The 19,235-nt window shown below is 39.5% G+C and overlaps 1 protein-coding gene across 4 annotated transcripts; it reads right to left on the bottom strand.

Annotated features, from left to right (window-relative positions):
* Positions 1–1,609: 1,609 nt before the first annotated feature.
* LOC108410937 (E3 ubiquitin-protein ligase RNF182) lies at positions 1,610–18,574 on the bottom strand. Of its 4 annotated transcripts, XM_017682267.2 has the most exons (3): positions 18,247–18,574; positions 17,908–18,139; positions 1,610–4,133 (listed from the first exon to the last, which is right to left on the bottom strand). In XM_017682267.2, exon 3 carries the CDS (start codon positions 3,235–3,237, stop codon positions 2,485–2,487), a length of 753 nt encoding a protein of 250 aa, XP_017537756.1. In that variant the 5' UTR covers positions 3,238–4,133; positions 17,908–18,139; positions 18,247–18,574; the 3' UTR covers positions 1,610–2,484. The 4 variants fall into 4 exon arrangements, with proteins under 4 accessions (XP_017537756.1, XP_017537759.1, XP_017537757.1 ...); XM_017682270.2 differs by lacking the exon at positions 17,908–18,139; XM_017682268.2 differs by lacking the exons at positions 17,908–18,139; positions 18,247–18,574 and adding an exon at positions 17,464–17,890.
* Positions 18,575–19,235: the final 661 nt, after the last annotated feature.

The following is a 19,235-nucleotide window of genomic DNA, read 5'->3' as shown; positions in this document are numbered from 1 at the left end:
TTATGCAATATATATGTTGTATGTACTGTTATATATGATAAACTATTGCTATAAAATCAATAAAAATGGTTGTATATTTATATTCAACCCCACTCCCAACAACTTTATTATATACAAGCTTTTGTTCCAACAACAGCGATTTATAACATTAATATGGCATATATCATATACTAATCATGTTTGGGTATCAACATAATTTAAGCATTTTGCATGAGATCCCATAACAAATTCATCCAATATCACAAATTAGTTAACCAGTTCTTGTAGTTGTACCTGTTTTAAATGGAATTCCACTGTATTTTAAAAATTCCTGTATAATCCAGTGATTGAGATGTAAACATAGTCATTCAGAGTGGCTTGATGTGAAACGGTTCACTGTAGAGACACTGATTCTGTTTCTGGTGGTGATAGGAACCAGTTTACTATGGAAGTACCATTTTATTTGCTATCCAAAATGACCAGGGATCCTGGACATCTTGTAAGCACATTGATAATGATGAAAAGGTGATATCAATACAATACAATGTCACATAAATACAATAATAAATACACTTCTTTGAGGTTATTTTGCCTACATCCACCAGGCAAAAAAGAAAAGAGGCTAAAACTATCACAAAACAGTGCCTCAGGCATCAGACGATGTATTCGTAACATTTCATGTAAAAGCGGTTTTATGAGGACTCTTTGGTTCCGATCACCACTGCTATGTACAATCCCGACATTCCGGTTTCTCTCGAATGGAGCACTTCACGTCAAATCAATCTTAATGACTTTGTTATCATGATCATTTAATTGTACACACAGTTAGAAAAATCAGTGTAACTGCCTTCCAACTTTGAAAGAAAGGAACCAGTGATTACCTGAATCTTTCTAACAGTCCTTCAGGACGTCATGCCTTCTTCCCGATCTGTTGTGTTGACACACTCATGCCACAGTTTGACTGCCTCTGTGACTCCTGCTGCCAACCACTCTATTATCACCCAACTCACCTCTGCACTTCCTTTCCAATGGCTTCTTAGAAGCTGGCCTTCAGGGACACACGTTTCAATTAGGCCCAAAGCCTGCAGCTGATGCCCTCCGAATCAACCTGAGGATGTACGTCACATCTGAGGGGAATCCTCGTTTCAAAATAAACACATACTTAATGTGACTCATGGAAAGAGGAGTGTGATTTATACTGAGCAAGGTTTCATCAGATCCATGCACACCACCTTTTTCCTATGTTTGTGTGTACGTTTTGGGGTTTAGGTGCAGTTAATTGTCAGCTGGGAGAGAGGTGCGGGACTGCAGAGGAACAGGCCAGGAATCTTTGTTGACACCCCCTGTGGTTACTCAGGCTCGTTTGAAAGCAGCAGGTCGATGAGGAGAGGACCCTTGACACATCAGCGCTCCCACAGGTCTAGTATCCCAAGCAACCCCACTAAGATTAGTCCATTCAGCTAGCAAAACATCACAGTCATAAACTCTCACACTTCCTTTGGCCATCTGTTAAACAGGGCTTTAGCAGACACATCTGTGATTTTGGCTTTATTCTTTAGAGGTCTTGCTAAACGAAGTGCATTATGTCTAGTGATGGGCTAAAACACATGGAAGCTACGTTGGCTATGAATCACTTTCTCGAGTATTTTAATACATATCAAACTGAATTCTCTGATTATGTCCATTCTTTTGTCAGTATCGTTTTTTAAAATTCAGACGACATACTGCAATGATGTTTATAGAAACATTTCATTATTTAAACACACTGAAAAATGGTCCTCTCAGCTGAATTCAGTTTTAGCTAGTATGGTAGGCCTTTACAATTCCCCATCAAGTGACATCCAGCTGGCTGTCTTTTGAGTCTTTATTGAATATCTAATAACAGTTTAGGCGGTTAGAAGGTATTTGTTCATTCTCAAAGCAATGACAAACACATTGTTTTTCCATATACAACATTAAAATACAGCTTGGGAATTGACATGCCTTACAAAGGCAACTAGAAACTTTGACAAAGATATGGTGACTATGCTTTAAAGTTATACAACAAATAGATTTTCATAAAACAACTTAATATAGATAGGACACATTTTTGACTCATGTAATAGAACAAAGCCCATAGTTTCCATGTTAGGTACAATAGAATCTCATTCTCTTATTAGTGGTATGTAAAAGGATCACAGTTGTGTTGAAGGCCCACTGACTGAGCTAACAAATACAAAAATGCCAGCAAGCTGAGGCAGCCTAAGCTCAATCCACACAACCTGCCAAGTCTTAACTGCCAAGTCTTAACTTGCTTGACTCAAGGTGTCCTGTCCTGCATACAATCTGAAGGGGATTGTTGAGTTCACTGATAAATGCTGGTATATTCCGGTGCAACAGTAGGTGAGCGGTCAGACGAGGGGTTTAACAGGTACATCTGTGATTTTGGCTTTATTCTTTACAGGTTTTGCTAAGTGAAGTGCATAATGTCTAGTGATGAGCTAAAACATGTGGAAGCTACATTGGCTATGTGGCGATAGCCTCCATGATCTCATGGCACAGGCATTGACAGAAGCCATAGAAGACACAGAGGACCAGGGTGGAGGGTACCAGGCTGACCAGGATGACACCCAAGGTGAGCTGCTGGATCATCAACAGATAGATACCCAGCGGAAGCGAGCTGAAGTACACCAGGCAGAGGAAGCCCATGAGGAAGCGGGGTATTGTGCGTGACGTCCATGCGCGACACTTCTGCACAGGCAGGTGGCAGGGCAGTGAGTCCAAGCTGGCCGGCCGGTACATGCGTACCATGTTCAGCATGCTCATGGAGTCGGAAGACTGCGACTCACCCGGGACCTCCATGATGGTGATGACTAAGCAGTCGGAAGAGCTGTGGGCCTGCTCTCCACTCCCACCTCCACTCAGGCTGTTAGGGGTGAGCAGGACCTCGCCAGCGGGTGCCGAGCCGCTCTTCCTGGCCTGGTCCTGGTAGGTGAGGATGGCCAGGATGTTGCTGTCGTCCTGCAGCAGCCAGATCTCCTCGTCAGGCACGTGTGTCTCATGGCGGCAGAAAGGGCAGCTGACGATGCTGGGCGATGCGTCCAGCTCTACCATCTTCTTCAGACATTTGGCGCAGACACGGTGCAGGCAGCTGAGTACCTTGGGCTTGCGCATGCGCATGTCGTAGCGATTGTAGCAGATCTTGCACTCCAGCTCCTCTAGTGTGTAGACAACGGACGCCTGCGAGGCCTCCGCCTCCGAGTCTGATTTGTGGCTCATCCCGAGAGTGGGAGAAGAGGAGCAGATAGGGCCAGAATGCAGGTGGGGACGTTAAGAAGTATAGAGTCTGAGCGTGCTACGTAACAGCACCTGGCCGCCCTGCAAGCGCCCCCGGATTTCTGCTTTGCGGTAGCTTTTTAGGGGATTTATTTCAAATTCTGTTTGAATAGTGCGGGGTCATTTTTTTTTAGAGCTGTTCGGCTGCCTTCCTCAAAGGAAATGATCAAACCCCTGACTCAATTAAATTCCACCTAGTGATTAAACACCAAGGCTGATAACTGGCCGTCCTGCTCAGTGTTCCTTGATTCCTGCGTTGCTTAAGAGATGTTATTTGGTCAATTTTTTAATAGTATGGTTTCATATTTCATAGAACTCTTCAGTTTCTCTGATGTAACATTAGCTACAGATGTGAGCAAATAATAAACCTCTAAATGAGGATCTAAATCAGCCCAGTCATTAAACTCTGAGGGGCTGATAACCGGTATGACCCTAAAAGCTATAATTCACATTTTCACAGTAGTGCATGCAAATTCTTATTTTCCATGCATAAAACTTATATTGATACATATAGATAAGTGTGTTGGTCTAGAGTTGCACGGAGTGACGACAATCAAGAAAAGAAACACTAGTTATTAAATAGGAGGTAATGAAATACTGTAGAGCTGTTGCTTTAGCCGCTGAATTCATTCTAGTTCAGAATCCTGAGACAATGCTGCTCCACAGTTATCCGTAGCTGATATAGGAACTTGCAGAAGGAAAAATAGTCTTTAAAATACTGGGTAAGGTCATCCTTAAATGGGTCCATTTCTTCAGCAAAGTGTTCTTAAGTGAAGACGATAGACATTTTATGTCCATCAAGCATTGAACTTCAAACATTCAGAGGGAAGCTCTTCTTTCTGAAATAACAAGAATAAGAAGTAAAAATAAACTGTCAGTTACAAAAGTAATGCATTTTTCAGGTGTTACTGATTTAATATGGAGAATACAGTGGCCCCAAAATGTATTTATGTTTTTGGATGTTTATAAAACGGATAGTCCAGTCCTAAAACCTGATTGGCTGGGTCACGTTCTAAGCCCTTTGTAAAATCCATGATATATGCACACCTATGACCACCTCACAACAACTGAACTCTGTATTATTACACCACAGCACAAAAAACCCTTGTGCTGTTAATGGAATAATCTTTGACTCTCATGCTGCTTGCATGGACCACCGAGTATATTGATGAAGTGAGAACACATTTTTGGTTTAAACTGAGGGGCTGGCAACTTATCTTCTGGCTGGTCAGCCAGCTAACAGGCTAAAAGATAGCTAACAGCCTAAAGAACTCCATCATGAATATCACAGGCTTGAATTAAAGTACTAGAGGACTTTAAGTAGAGTAAAGTACTAGAAGTAGAGAACGAGCATAAATTGGAGAAATGATACCTTTAAATACCATTAAATTTGATGTTGACTTTTGATGACATGAGCCAATCAAGCTGCTGTACTGAGCCTGCCTATTCCCATTTGTGTGTTTTGTGTGAACCTGAAAAAGGTTATACAGCACCAAAAAGAGTTCTTCTACTGTTACAAGCTTGACATCATCACAACAGAAGGACCCTTGTGGTGCTATATAGAACCTTTTTCAAAAAGGTTCTATGTAGAATTATCTACAGCACATTCTCAATCAGTCTGAAGAACTCTTTAATCACACAAAGGGTTCTTTGAGAATTCATGGTTCTATATAGGACCATTTTCTTTACTCAAGACCCCTTGAAGAACCATCTTTTTTAAGAGTGTAGTAGAAAACACACAATACATATGACTATGTGAACTCAAATATAACTCAGAATGATTGCTCTGTGTTTGTCTGTTCTCTCTGGTCGTGTCTGCAGTGATGTCGCTCTAAAATCTGTAAAAGTCTTCCTGGGTAAAGTATTCTTGTGTATCCTCCACTGGAAGCTGCTTTGGCAGGTTTTAAGCAGCTTCTCTTGTGTGCTCCTATATTCAGAAAGCCAGAGAGATGCTGTCACGAAATCAGTTTCCGGTTTGTAGGAAAAAGTAGCTTTCGGGGTTTCTGGATGCAGCCAAGAAGTAAAACGACACCCAAATCTCTTCCATTAATACAGCCCTTAAACTTCAAACTCCTCAAACCACATCCAGCTCTTCATTTCGACTGTAATCTAGCATCCAAATGCCTTTGTGATTGATCATTTTTATAGTTCTCAGTCATTCGTTCTAAAAACAGCCCTGAAACAGTCGACAAATCTGCACAACCTTAATAAAAACCTGGATGTACAACCTTGATGAAAACCTGGATTTAGAAATGTATTTGTGGAAAAGATTTGGGTGACTACTGACCTCTAGTGTTTATTAGCAACATTGGCCACATAGCATCAGCACTAAACTAAAGAAACAAAATTTGGACACCAAACATGTCTTGGCTGATCAAGTGTATCTGGCTTAAGTGGAAAACTGTAAATAGGATTTTTTTTTTTTTGCCAAACCAATGCTTTAATAAAGTTATTTATGTTGCATCATAAAATGTTAGAAAAATAATATCTAACTTTGTTCTTTTTTGAAAGCCATTTGAAAACAGCAGCTGCCCTTTATATTGCATGAGCATTTCATGATTATCAGACCAACAAGAATGATCCAGAAATAAATCTTTACTTCTATTAAAGTTACACTATGTAAGTTTGGGGACTTGGAGACCTCTCTGGTGAAAATGTGTAATTGCATGCAACGTGCAAAACTTGGTGAAGGATGTGTCTCCCGAGGATGTAAGTGAAGGATCTTCTATTGTCATCATCATCAGTTTAATTCGATTTTTTATTTGAGGCCTAAACATTGAGCCAGACTTTCTTTGTGAGTCTGTGCGTGTGACGATAACACATAAAGACGCATGAGGGGGTCTGAAAAACTCCCACCAAATCCAGCCCGACGCCTTTGACTTTTAAAGTATTATTTCAGGCGTTACAGAGTGACTCACAGCACTGCGCGCACACACACCATATTTAGCATGTTTTCTACTGATTCACTTACATTAAGAGTAAAGTCACATTTCAAACATATGAAGTTTTGCTGTGACAGTGACAGCATGTATTAAAAAAAACACATTTCATTGACAGCTATTCTTCTGCCAGTATGTCATCACTATAAACCAGCATTCCCTTGAGAGCATCTAGAGAGGAGAAAAAGAGAGCAGTAATCTTTGGGGTCATTCAATGTCACCCCATATTATGAATTACAACTGTGCACTTTGTGACTTGATAACTTGCCCTTTTTGATCAAAAACCTTATATTGTCTCTAACCTCACTTTATTTACAGCCTCTGCATTGATCACACCCTTCACACACATAAAGCTGTCGGTTACGTCATAGCTGTGTGTATGCGAGTGTGACTCTATACCATCTACGAAATGAAGGAGGGAGAATTATGGTGGTCTTAGCATACGGCTCATTATTTACATCTGACAAGTGGGCTGCATCCACGCGAGCGCTGCACAAGAGACGAAGGAAAGCTCACGTAGAAAGAGGGTGTGGTGGGATGCAGTGCTCCAGGCTGAGTTAAGGAGCTGATGCAGGTGCCTGGATGCGTAATTAGCTTTCTAGTCCCCTGAGAGAATGATTCATGCACGGACCTACAGGTGGCCCACTGCCAGAGTTACGCCGCCAAGCACGAACATCTCATTTTATGTTATGTAACACCTCCGTTTCCTTATCTCTCGCCTTGTTTTTGCTTTTCTCCCCCTCTTCTTTCTCTCTCTGTCTCGTAGTGCAGGTTGTTGGAATTTGAACCCGGCCTATAAATAGCACACGCCCGTGCTGGAGGAAACAGAGTGGGCTTTATATAACACAGCAGCCCCCCAACTGTCCTTGATGACTCTGATTAAGAGTACCCCACTCTCTCACACTCACATATACGCAGAGACATGCACATCGACCCCCTGAAGGAGAGGAGAGACAGAGAAATTATGACTTTGACATTGTATGGCAGCTTGTCTCTGAGGGATCCTGATGCAAAAAGCTTACATAAATAGCAGCGGGCGGTTTACTGAGCAGAAGACAGCGGGTCAGCCCCCATGTCCAGAACATAGGGGGCACAGCATGTGAAAAGATTTTTTTTTCCAGCTTGAATTCATTACCTATTAAAAATGCAGCAAGCCAATACACGCCTGAGGGGACATCTACATTTAGCTGAGTAATCAATGTAGCTGCATCTTCACTGATGCATGTTAACCTGTGTGGTATGGAGAGCTTATCCACAGCGCTGAAGGAAACTGCTCTCTATTCACAGCAAGAAAAGGCTTCTTTTAGATGCTATTCAGGTGCTGCTGAACACCTGTTTGTGTGTTTCTATTTCTGCTTGTTTTGCCTTTATTGCACCACTTTATCAGACTGGAAACCCGAGGACTTCAGCACCCCACAGTGACCTCCTTCCTGTCATGCAACATAAGCCAGCCGGCACATGCTCTGCCCAAAGGTCTATAATAAGACATTCTAGAGAGCTCAGACTATCTCAAACTGACACCAGCATCCCTTCAGCATGCATGGATTGTTGTAGTTTTATTGTGAGTCTTAAGAGATAATGTCACAACTATAAGGAAAAATTGTTTGGCCGACTGCTGCTTTGGGGCGCTGCAGCTGTAGCAACATGCATTGCGAAAGCTCTTATGTGTGTGGGAGAGCGTTTGCTTTTGTACATTTTCAGAACAAAAAAAAAACATTCTGACCAGAAAGGAACACGAGTAGCCTACAATGTCAGGACCAAAAGGATGCGGTTTTTACAAAAGGTCAGGTTAGGTTTATTAATATTCTGTAAACATTTCTATCATAGAAAAAAAACTCTATCACTTATCGTTTTTCAGTTTTTGACATATTTTGAATAAACCTGATGTTCTTTACATTGTGTGTACATTTCATGAAAAGTGGACCACAAGAAATGGCCCAAAATGACTTCCATTGACAAATAAAGTAGGATTTTCCCTTCTCCTGTAAAGTTTTCATTTTGGAGATACAAGGTTTTCTTCCGACAACAGCAATATAATCTGGTCCTAGTTTTATAGGCATTTCTATGCCTTTGGGGAAGGCCTCATGTTTTCCAGGAATTTAAAATATATGTCTGTACTTTTCAGTCTATTTTTATTTAATAGTATCATTACACGTTGTATTTACACTCTGCAAGTTTTATACCACTGCTCTTATTTTATTGTAACGCCACCAAGCTCTCCCATTAGGTAGGCCTTCAGGAGCTGAGCAGAAGGCCTTACTGTTTGTTCACATTAGTAGCTGAAAAGAAAATGCAAAACATATAAGTACACAAGTTTGTAAGTTTCTCTTCCTTTTTTGGTATAAAACTACTGGGCATAAGGATGAAATGCCAGTATGGATGAAAATAAGGATGAAATGTTTATGAATGCTGTTTATGATGGTCACTTCACCTCATTATAGTTCATTTGCATAAATCTGAGAAAAGTTCATCTCCATTCCTAGCCCTGCCACCATTTCAACAAATTGCAGGTACAAATTAGAAATGACTGGTCACCTGTTGCTGTGTGGACTGCTAATGTTTTATATCTAATGGTTTATATCTAATGGTTACACGTCAGAATAACTAATGAATAACACAAGCAGGAACTGATAGTAGAGGTCATGGTCTGATTTAGATGGGACCAATTTTGTAAGAAACTGTAAGCCTGTAAGCCTTCTGGGAGTTCTAGATATGTCACTAATACAAGCAATATTTAAGCAAGTAGCTTAACATTAACACACTATTAGTATTCCCCTTAGAGAGTGGCAGAAATTAGCATATAATATATACACACACAAGACACTAAAGGCCTAGCTCTAATAGTCATGGTCCCCCAGAGTACATATGGGATATATTGTTATGTATAGGTTCTTATATATTGTCAATATCAAATCAAAACGTTCTCCAACTCCATTGTTTTCATTACTTTTTACACACATTGAAAACACCATCTGTCCTTTATTTCAAGATAAAATGCCAGTAACAATCACATTCAAATTACTGGTAAATGTATAGCTTACAATGTTTTCCAACGACTGCAGTGCTAACACATATTAAACATGGAATAGAATTCATGTCCTAACATTGTTTAAAAACAAACAAAGGTGTGAGTGTTTTTAGTCCCTGAGAGGGGGGAACATTGTACAGGTAGAGATGCCAGAAATGTAACAGATTAACCAGCAAACACCATCTGTGTCCCTGTCCTGTGGTCAGCAAGCATGATGCAAACCTATTTTTCTGTGCCAACATTTATACCTCCCTTTGGGTTTCCTTCCCAAATCCCTGCGCTTTAAAGGCACAGTTCATGATTTTTGACATGTGTAACCCTCGTATACACAAACACCTTGACACGCTGTTTACGTATCTACAACTTTCATTCCTCCTGGCAGTGCACATGTCTTCTCTCCTTTCTTCCTCCAGTGCTGCCGTTGCACTCGGGAGGAAAGCAGAACTGTTTCCTTGAAGAGAAAGTAGTTCTGCTGCAGAGTGATGTAAGGAATACTAAACAGCCTGAATGCCTGAACCCTTTTGTTGACTAGTCAGAATGACTTTAACACAAATACGCTTCTGTTGCATTTTCTGTTTTGTTTCACATTCATTTGCAACAGTGAGCTAAACAAAGAAAAAGGCAAGACTATTAAACTTAACTTCAGCATAATTTCTTAAAACCTAAAGATGCACAATTGCTTCTGCTGTAAACATACCCATTTGCCCTTTGCAGTGGTGCTGCATTGGTCTGATGATGTATTTTGAAGGTGGGAGGAACTTTTGTAAAACTTCAAGTGCTGCTGGCTGGCAAATACATAAGGAACCCAGATATGTTACTGACTGGAAGCCAAAAATCACGTAGGTATCCAGTAGCCTGTGCATCACTGCAAGAAGGTACCCAATGGTTGTTTGTATTTCTGCAATGCAGAATGGGTACCTTAGTGTAAGAACAGTGATGGGCAAAAAAGCAAAAATAATACAAAATTGTAAATTCTGTCAAGCCAGTGACGCTGGATGATGCAATTCTGTGCTACAGAACATTACAAAACACTACAAATAACATATTAAAGGCTAGTTTTAGGCTGAAATGCCCCTTTAAGTATGTCATAAATATACAGTACTCTCCATATCCAGTATTGTAAACCCCCCCCCCAAAAAGAATATGCTGTTAGATGATTAAACCACTGAACGCTGAACCCTGAATGACATTGTTTTCTTTTATTTAATCCTCTGTTTTATTTTTGTTATATTTTAATCAGCTGTTTCAGTAAAATAAGTAACAAGAATGAATTATAGATAATTGATTGATTGACCAAACAACACATCTGAGATGACTTATCGATTACTAATCGGCTGAACAGCAGTTTGACATGAGTTATAGTCTACTAATAGATTGAAGAGGGGTTTTAGATGTTTAAAGGGACATTATTTCTATAAAAGCAAAGACACTTCATTCAACTGTCCAGATTTCATTATATTCCTCATCACTGTTAAGCCTTATCCTCAATATACTGCCAATAAAAAGGTACTGTGCAGTCCAATTGTGAATAAGGTTTAGACTAATAAACTCTGTCAACTTTACTCCTGTTATGTCACAGTTTTCAACAGCACAACAAATACGACAGATTAAATTAGGAAACACTGGGCTTGCATGATAACTTCTCAGTCAAGCACGCAAACAAAGTAAATCTGGCTTGCATGTAAAGCAACTGCATGCAGCTTCTGCATCTTTACTTTTTTACTGGCCCAGCGTTCATCTCTAACAAGTCATGAATGTTTCACAAGCCTTACTCAGCAAAACAGTGAGCAAACAGATCTTTCTGTATGCACAGAACGTCTTTAACCTGAATCACATACAGTGGATTCTGCAGTCATTGGCACACCTTGAAAAATCTTGGGCTTCACACAGCTTTAAAGTATCCAGTGTCAGAGCAACCATTAAAAAAATACAACTGGAACCTCAGAGAATTTGCCAGGAAAATGATCCAAGTGCATCACATACTGAAAAGGATAGTGCAGACGGCAAATAGAAGTTTGTAGAAATCCATATATTAAAAGTATTAAATGTCTGTGCCAACAAGCTATTGGGAGTGATTGTCAGAGGAGCTTTGGTGGGAGTTTGGACTACGTCAACTGTCTTTATGTCGTGCAGAGGCTGTAAAAGAAGGTGCGGCTCAATGTTTAGACCTCTAGTGCAAAATAAACAAAATATGCTGACAATCACACCCTCGGAAGACATGTCCTTCACCACCAGTTCTCTTTCAACACTCTTTCAACGCTCTAACAATCATCATATTCATCCGCTTGAGGAAGGGGTCCAAGCCACAACCCACATTACAAAATGTTCTTCTGTTGTGTGCAGTTACACATTTCCACCAGAGAGGTCTCCAGATCCCTACAGCTTACACAGTGTTGATTTAACTGTAAAATTACTGCTTTGGATATACAAGATTTTGTTCTGACAGTGACGATATACTGCAAAGAGCATCAAATATTCTGTAATATATGGTGACAGATCTTTAAAGACCCCTTGCACTCAAAAATGTGCTTTTGAAATGACCCCTCACTTTTAGAAATTGTGCAAGAAGTTGCAAAGGGCTGATATCAATTATAGCCATTAATCACAATTTAAAACTCTAATTAATACCAAAAATTATTGGCGGTTTTATTTTAGTCAGTAACAACAAAAAGTACTAACCTGCACTGGCATTGTTTTCAACACTACTGTACTATGGTCATTTGTTGACTTATGCCATAACAGTGATTAATAGTCTGTCATTTTTCTTCTTAAGTGTCATCATATTTTTTTTAAATGATTGTGTTTTTGCTAAAATATTTATGGCATTATTCACTGCTATTATAAAACAGAATGTCTGTACTGAATGTATATATTTTTATCAATATTCATTAATAAAAGGAACGAGGTTAGAGGTGGAAATACTGTACTCAGGTACAGTTATTTTGATTTAGTTGTTTTTTGATGAATCAAAGAGTAAAAATATTGTAGATTGTATTTGATGTTTCATTTTTATTTACTCAGTTCATTCACTTATTCATTCAATTCATTTCACCTACTAAAAGATGTTGAATTATGACATATGACAATTTTTATTGTTTTTGTTTTACTATATCATTTGGATACAGCAGCAGTCCTTTACATTGTGTGGAAATGTTACAACAAATAAAAAGGCTTCAGAATTACTTAAGATTGTAACGCCGGGGAGCAAGGAGGCGGACGCATATGCTGAGATAATCGACTTTTATTGTGGGCAAATCCAAAATTAGGGTCGAGACAGTCCAGGGTCATAGAGCCAAGGCGACCAGATCAGGGTGCAGAGATGATAAACAACACAGAACCTCAAACAAGAAGCAAACACAAGAATACAATACATACACCCAACAAACAGCACAAACAAACAAAGACCAATGAAAACTAGGGGCAAACACAGGGCTTTAATAATCACAAGGATGACAGACAGGTAGGAAACAGGTGAAACTAATCAGGGGCAGAGTCAAGAAAACAAGGGGGCAGGACTGATGACCAAAACAAACGCATGTGGAAGATCAAAAATAAATTTAAAAAGCACATGGGGGAAACTGGGAGGGGCCAATCGTGACAAAGATAAAATCTTTTTACTTTAACTGGCATTAGAAGTAAAGAACGTTTTGCCCTCCTCTAATATTTCTATTTTGATGATCCTTGTTTTTTGTGGGGGTTTTTTTTTGCTCAGCAGCAAGCAGTGGTGTAGCTGCCCAAGCATATTGAAATGACAAAATTCAGAGAGCATATACTTTTATGCAAACATTTAGAACAAGTACACATCCTCTTCAAAGAACACTGTATATCTGCTGAGTTTAATCATTAAATAAAAACTCTTATAATTAATGACTTTGTCATTATATGGTCTTCTTGGAACAGGTGTAAAGAACAGAGCTCATCATGCTGCTGTAATTTCATGCCAAATTTAACAAAAAGCAGATTCCAAAATCCAGTTAGGGTATCTAGCTATTTAATCTTACATTAAAATTAAAATCACACCTTTCCAGACCATAATAACCCATTTTTGCTTATGAGAACTAGGCCTCTGGAGATGAAACCACCGCAATAAAGTGGGTGATCCATCTATCAGGAGATTTGATTGATTGCAAAATGAGTCTATGCAAAATTGATCACTGCAGCTCAACTTTAATGGCCAATTCAATTCCTACTATTGCACTCAATTCAGAGCACTCAGGAGAGCTACACTGCACTCCTGACTTCTGAATGTCCTGCAGGGTCACAAGTAAGATTGACAGATTAAAGATTATTCAAATTATTAAAATGTATGCATCTTCAGACTATTTCACTATGTCAGTAATATAATTGAGCCCCTCCAATATAAACACATGTATTAACCTTCCACCTTTTACATTACACTGCCAGACTATGCTGTATTTACATTTTAGTGACCCCTTTATTTTAAATATCGGCCATCAAACACTGCCATACCATGCTTTTATGACTTTTTACAAAAAAATGTCTCACTAGTGTTTATTGCAAGGGCTCAATTACGGCTTATTATGATGTATATGACAAACACTGGGGCCCAATGTGAAAAAGTAAAAATGGCTAAACTTGAATGATTTCATGATTAAGTCTTTGCATATAAACAGTGATACCTGGTTAAATAATTAAAAGTAAACCTGAATCATTATCTGTAAATTGAGTTTTAACCTTTTCAGAGGTAGGAGACCAAAATCACCACAATGAGATAAATGTATAAATAATGTTTTTTCCCTTAACTTTTCTTTTCACAATCTGCATGTTGCTGTTGGACTAAATACGTTAATGCTAATTATTAACATAAATTCATTTCACAAAATGTAATATTTTGCCATTTTATCTCATTTCTGCAATATTTTGACAACCACTGAGGTTTTTATTTTTACATGTGCCACACTGTTGTTGTGATCATTAAATTTAATATATCTAGCAGTTAAACGTCAATCAAGTTTTATTTTCCAATTAAAAAAGAAATAAAACTAGATACATAAAATGATGAGAAACAGACATACAGACTCGCTGCAGTAATGAGAATTAGGGTAAAAAAAAATAGAAACAATAATTTTAGCACTTTTATGCTATACTACATGAATATAGTCTATCTAAGTGATGATTCTGACACAAATATTTACAGAGATGGCTTGAGGCTTTTTCATGAGAATGGTCCATCTTTCAGTTTTTGACATAATTTCAAAAAAGCCTGCTGTCCTTCACATTGTGTGCAACTCTCATGAGAATAGACAAACAGAAACGGCCCAAAATGACTGGAAAAAGCATCTGGTTCCATTGACTTACATTAAAAGCAAACTAGGTTTTTTTCCCTTTCCTGTGAAGTTATTATTTTGGAGATATGTGGTTTTGTTCTGACAGCAGCGATATGTACACATAGAAAATACTGTACAATAATTGTAATGATGTAAACCTGAATATAATAACTGATCTAAGATTCAAATACTGATTCAAAACAAGCATCCTTTACAAGCCCTAGATCACCGAATCTTTACAGCATATTTTACCACTTCAGAAAAGCAACAAACATAAAGCGCTGCTGACACCATTTCCAGTCCAACACGTTCATTATCCACATGTATTAACAGGTCTGCAGGCCTACTCTCTGTTTTCCTTCAGTAAGCAACTTTTGGACTTTTGCCAATTGCTAAATTTATCTCCTATCTCTCTAAAGAATGCACCTGCACTGAGAAGACGGCATTATCTCTTTGTGTGTGATTTGATGGGACAGCTTGGTGGCTATCTCACATGGGAGTGGAAGTGCTCGAGAAATCCGCTTTCTTCCACGCCACTGCCGGCACGGAGCTGTCAGACTAACACAGGTCGTTAGTGGCCTAGTTTTGAAACCACTCCTCTTTTTGGGGGGCTTTTCAAAGTAAATGAAACAGCGTAAATCTAGAGGCCTGCAGTTTGTGGACCAGTGGGTGTTTATGAATTATGAAAGTTCTACACAGGGAAGATGTTCCTGCAGAACTGCTTTAAACACTGGCATGTGTCTACTAATGTCTATAGAGAAAAACGTCCGGGGAACTCCACCGTTTTTTCAAAACGTCAGCATAGTTAAACAGTTGAGATGTAAATAAAGGCATTCAGAATGGTTTGGTGTAAAATGCTTCATTCTGGACAAATTTGCAGAGTCAGAATTGTTCACAGTGGTGGTGATAGGAACCAGACGTCCGTAGAGTTTAATGCCTCTAAAACCTCCTTCACATAAAGTTAATGAAATGGTTAAAAATGCACTGCCTGATGCCTGAGACAAACATTTTTAGAAAAGGCTTTGGCCTAAAACATATTTTTTTAAGCAATCTGTGGTGGGCTGGTACATGTACAGGCAAAATTGTAGCCAGATGTATTTTTTCAGATTATTCACTACTTTACCATTAGCAACATTATATATAAAAGCTCAGAAGGCACAAGTAGGTTCACTAGAGGCTGTATTAGAGTTGCAGATGCTGCAATCCCCTGGTTCCTATCACCACCCCTTACAGAGAGAGTGTACGTTTGAATCGTGAATCATTCCACTATGAATGACTTAAAGTCTCCAAGACTGAATTATGCAGAAATTTTGAAAAAACATCTGGAATTACCCTTTAATAGCAATGCTTTTTTTAAATGTTTTTACAGAGCCTATAAGGCAAGTCCTTTACCTTCATGTCTGTCCTTGCCCATTTCATTCTCACCGCCTAAGCATTAGCACAACTAATCCACGTCTTCTCACTTTGTCATTAACACATTAGTCTCTCAAGCCCTATTACGGCCAGTAGGTGCTTATGGGGATCGTGTCTATAGGATAGTGTCGAGGCAGCTTCTTCTCTTTGAATTAATTAGAATTCGCCCTCCACTTAAGAGTTTATGTAACACTCTGTGAAGCCTCTCTTTGACTGTTCCCACAGTTCATTACAGTACTGGCACCACTAGCCTCTACATGATGATGCACTTTCATAGCCAGTTTCAGTGCCACTTCAAACCCATCCTGATCATCAACAAACGATTCAAAGACTGTAGAGGGCCCACTTTGGGTGAGAGGGAAAACACTGGCCTGCTGTAATTAGACAGACAGCACATATGGATGGTTTAGGCCTAAATTATGCTGAGGCTTGGCTTGTTTTCACTAGAGGGAGGAATATAAGGGAGTAGCTTTCAGGCCTGTGCAGCAGAACGTAGCCACTGTCTGCAGCAAGAAAGACAAGCTGAGCAGAATGTCAAGCGCTTGCAAAAATAGCGTTATTAATTAGTATTTAGGATCATGATGAAGAACAACATGAGCCTCAATTTCATTTCATGTGTTGCCATAATCCAACAGGTCTCTGACGTTAAAACTGTGTCTGATTCAGAAACATGGACAAGAAATTAGACATCCAAATACTTTAGCCTTAAAAAATGGGTTCAAGGCTGATATAGTCTGGAAGCCCTTGTCCACCACTGGCCTTTTAGTGAGTCATAATAATGAGAAAGTAATAATCTCATAATTATGAGATGCTGTGTCATAGTTATGAGATAGTAAGTCATAATTATGAGATACTAATTCATATGACTTAGTATCTCATTATTATGACACTGGATCTCATGATTATTACTTTGCATCTCAAAACAATGAGATCCTGTCTCATAATTATGACTTGGCATCTCAAAATAATGGCTTACTAGGTCATAATTATGACTTATCTATTTTATCATAATTCTGTGAAAGTAAGTCAGATTATTATTATGAGACAGCAATTCATGATTATGAGATGCTATGTCATAAATATGAGAAAGTCATGATATGCGACACCAAGTCATAATGATTACTTCGTATCTCATAATTATTACTTAATATTTCATAGTAATGAGACCCTATTGTATCATTCTGACTTAATATCTTTGTATCAATAGCTATGTATCTCATAATTATGACTTAGCATATAATTGTGATCTCGTTATAATAAATTTACTAGGTCATAATTATGATTTATAATCTCATAATTACCACTTACTAAAACATATTTCTGACTTCTCATAATTATGACTTACTTTCTCATAATTACGACTTGCTATCTCATAATAATGAGCTTCTAGCGCATAATTCTGACTTCATTACGAGCTAATATTCATTATGGTGAGATTGTAAGTCATTATTATGAGACAATCGGTCACACTATGGGAAATGTTCTCATTATTATGACTTACTACGTGGCTGTATACAATCTCCACAGCGGCAGGAACGGCTTTCCATAACACGGCGTTATGTAACTAAAGGAGAAAATCAGAGGCTGATTCCATCAACTGGCATCGTCAGGCTTCTAGAGGGAAATGACCGAATGAGAAATCGTCCCTGTTGCTTCTGTAACTCCTGACGGTCCCATGGCGATTCGGGCTGGCAGCTGAAACGCGCACAACAATTAGTTAACTAAAGGTAACGGACTCCAAACGACGGGTCAGGCGCGTCTGTGCCTCTGAACAAACTCTCATCGTTAAGCTGCCTCGGCGCCAAATGTAACCACATCTGCCTCGCTGGCCGTCAGTCTGTCTCCGGATCAACGGCGCGATCCTTACAGCGTTTTTAACGGCTGCCGATTCCGAATAATCAGTCAACACGTAGCCGAGGACTAACGGACATCCAGCAACACTCACCCTCCGCTCCCAGCTCCGCGGGGCGAAAAACAAACGCGTGTCCGGCGCCGGTGTCTCCGAAGCCGGAGACAGGAGGGGGCGAATCAGAGCAGCATTCTCCCTTTCTCGCCGTTCCGTGTCGCCTGCTGTTGGTGAGTCACGGTCAATCTTGAGGTCCCATCTGCCCGAGCAGAAGCGCTACATCCCCCTCAATGCGGCACCACAAGCTGCACAGATTTCTCCTCAGCGGTTGCTGTGGCAACAAGACCGAGACGGTTGACGGTTAGAACGCGGGCGAGGGCGCGCGCGCGCGCGACGCACTGACTGTGCTCGGGTTCACAGAGTTATAACATCACTCACCGTACAGTCCAGTACAGCCCTGTACAGCCCAGTCCACCTAACCTCAGCCTGGAGCCGCCAAACCCCGAAGAGTTGACCTGTAGAACTGTTTCCAGTGAAGCGTCAATCACCCTGCTGACCAAACCCACAGGCACCATTAAGCGTTTCTGTTGGTTCCTCACGGTTTTGTAATGTGTTTTGGCTTTTCCTATCTCAATGGACTCTAATGCTTTAACACGTGACCAATGGCTGATTCTGTAGGTGTTTCCCAATGGGATCTTAAGGTCTCTCTGTTGGAAACCATTAAGCCAATTCTCAATCGAAAGTAAAACCCTAGGTTTTAATCTTAATGGACTCTAATGGTCTTTTTCAGCAGGGTAAATGGTTCTTATGTGAGTGAAGTCATTCAGAGCAGTTCTGAAGAGGAGAAAACCTGCAGACCTGCAGTTTGTGAGCCAGTGGATGAGCCCTGATGAGTAAAGACCATTAGAGCCATTAGGACTTAAACTCAGGTTTTGCTAAGGGTTACCATTATAGACCACTAGTTTCCTGTAGGACACCTTTAGATTGCATTAGGAAACAGTCAAATACATCTGGAATCAGAACACCTGTTAAACCATCATAATCCTTTACACTGAGATATCAACCCATCAGGAAAACACAGAATGTCATTTGTGAATATAATATGATATAAAGGAACCAATGAAGAGTTTTAATAGTTCCTATGATTTTTTCAGCAGCACATAAAGCATTTTATGAAAATTGTGCACATGGAAGATGTTCTTGCCGATCTGCTGTAAATGCTGGCATGGGTTTAGTAATGTCTAGGGAGAAAATGGCTAGTTGCTAAAGGGGAACTCCACCAGTTTTTCAAGTATTACATGAAATACTAAAGAATACAGTGCCTGATGCCCAAGACATTAAATTTGAGAAGCTTTTGGCCTAAAACTATATATATATATATATATATATATATATACACACACACACACACGCTATATTGCCAAAAG

Source organism: Pygocentrus nattereri, chromosome 26, assembly GCF_015220715.1.
Source record: "Pygocentrus nattereri isolate fPygNat1 chromosome 26, fPygNat1.pri, whole genome shotgun sequence".
Classification (NCBI taxonomy): Eukaryota; Metazoa; Chordata; class Actinopteri; order Characiformes; family Serrasalmidae; genus Pygocentrus; species Pygocentrus nattereri.
Note: the sequence above shows the minus strand (reverse complement) of the source record. Positions and strands in the feature narration are given on the sequence as shown.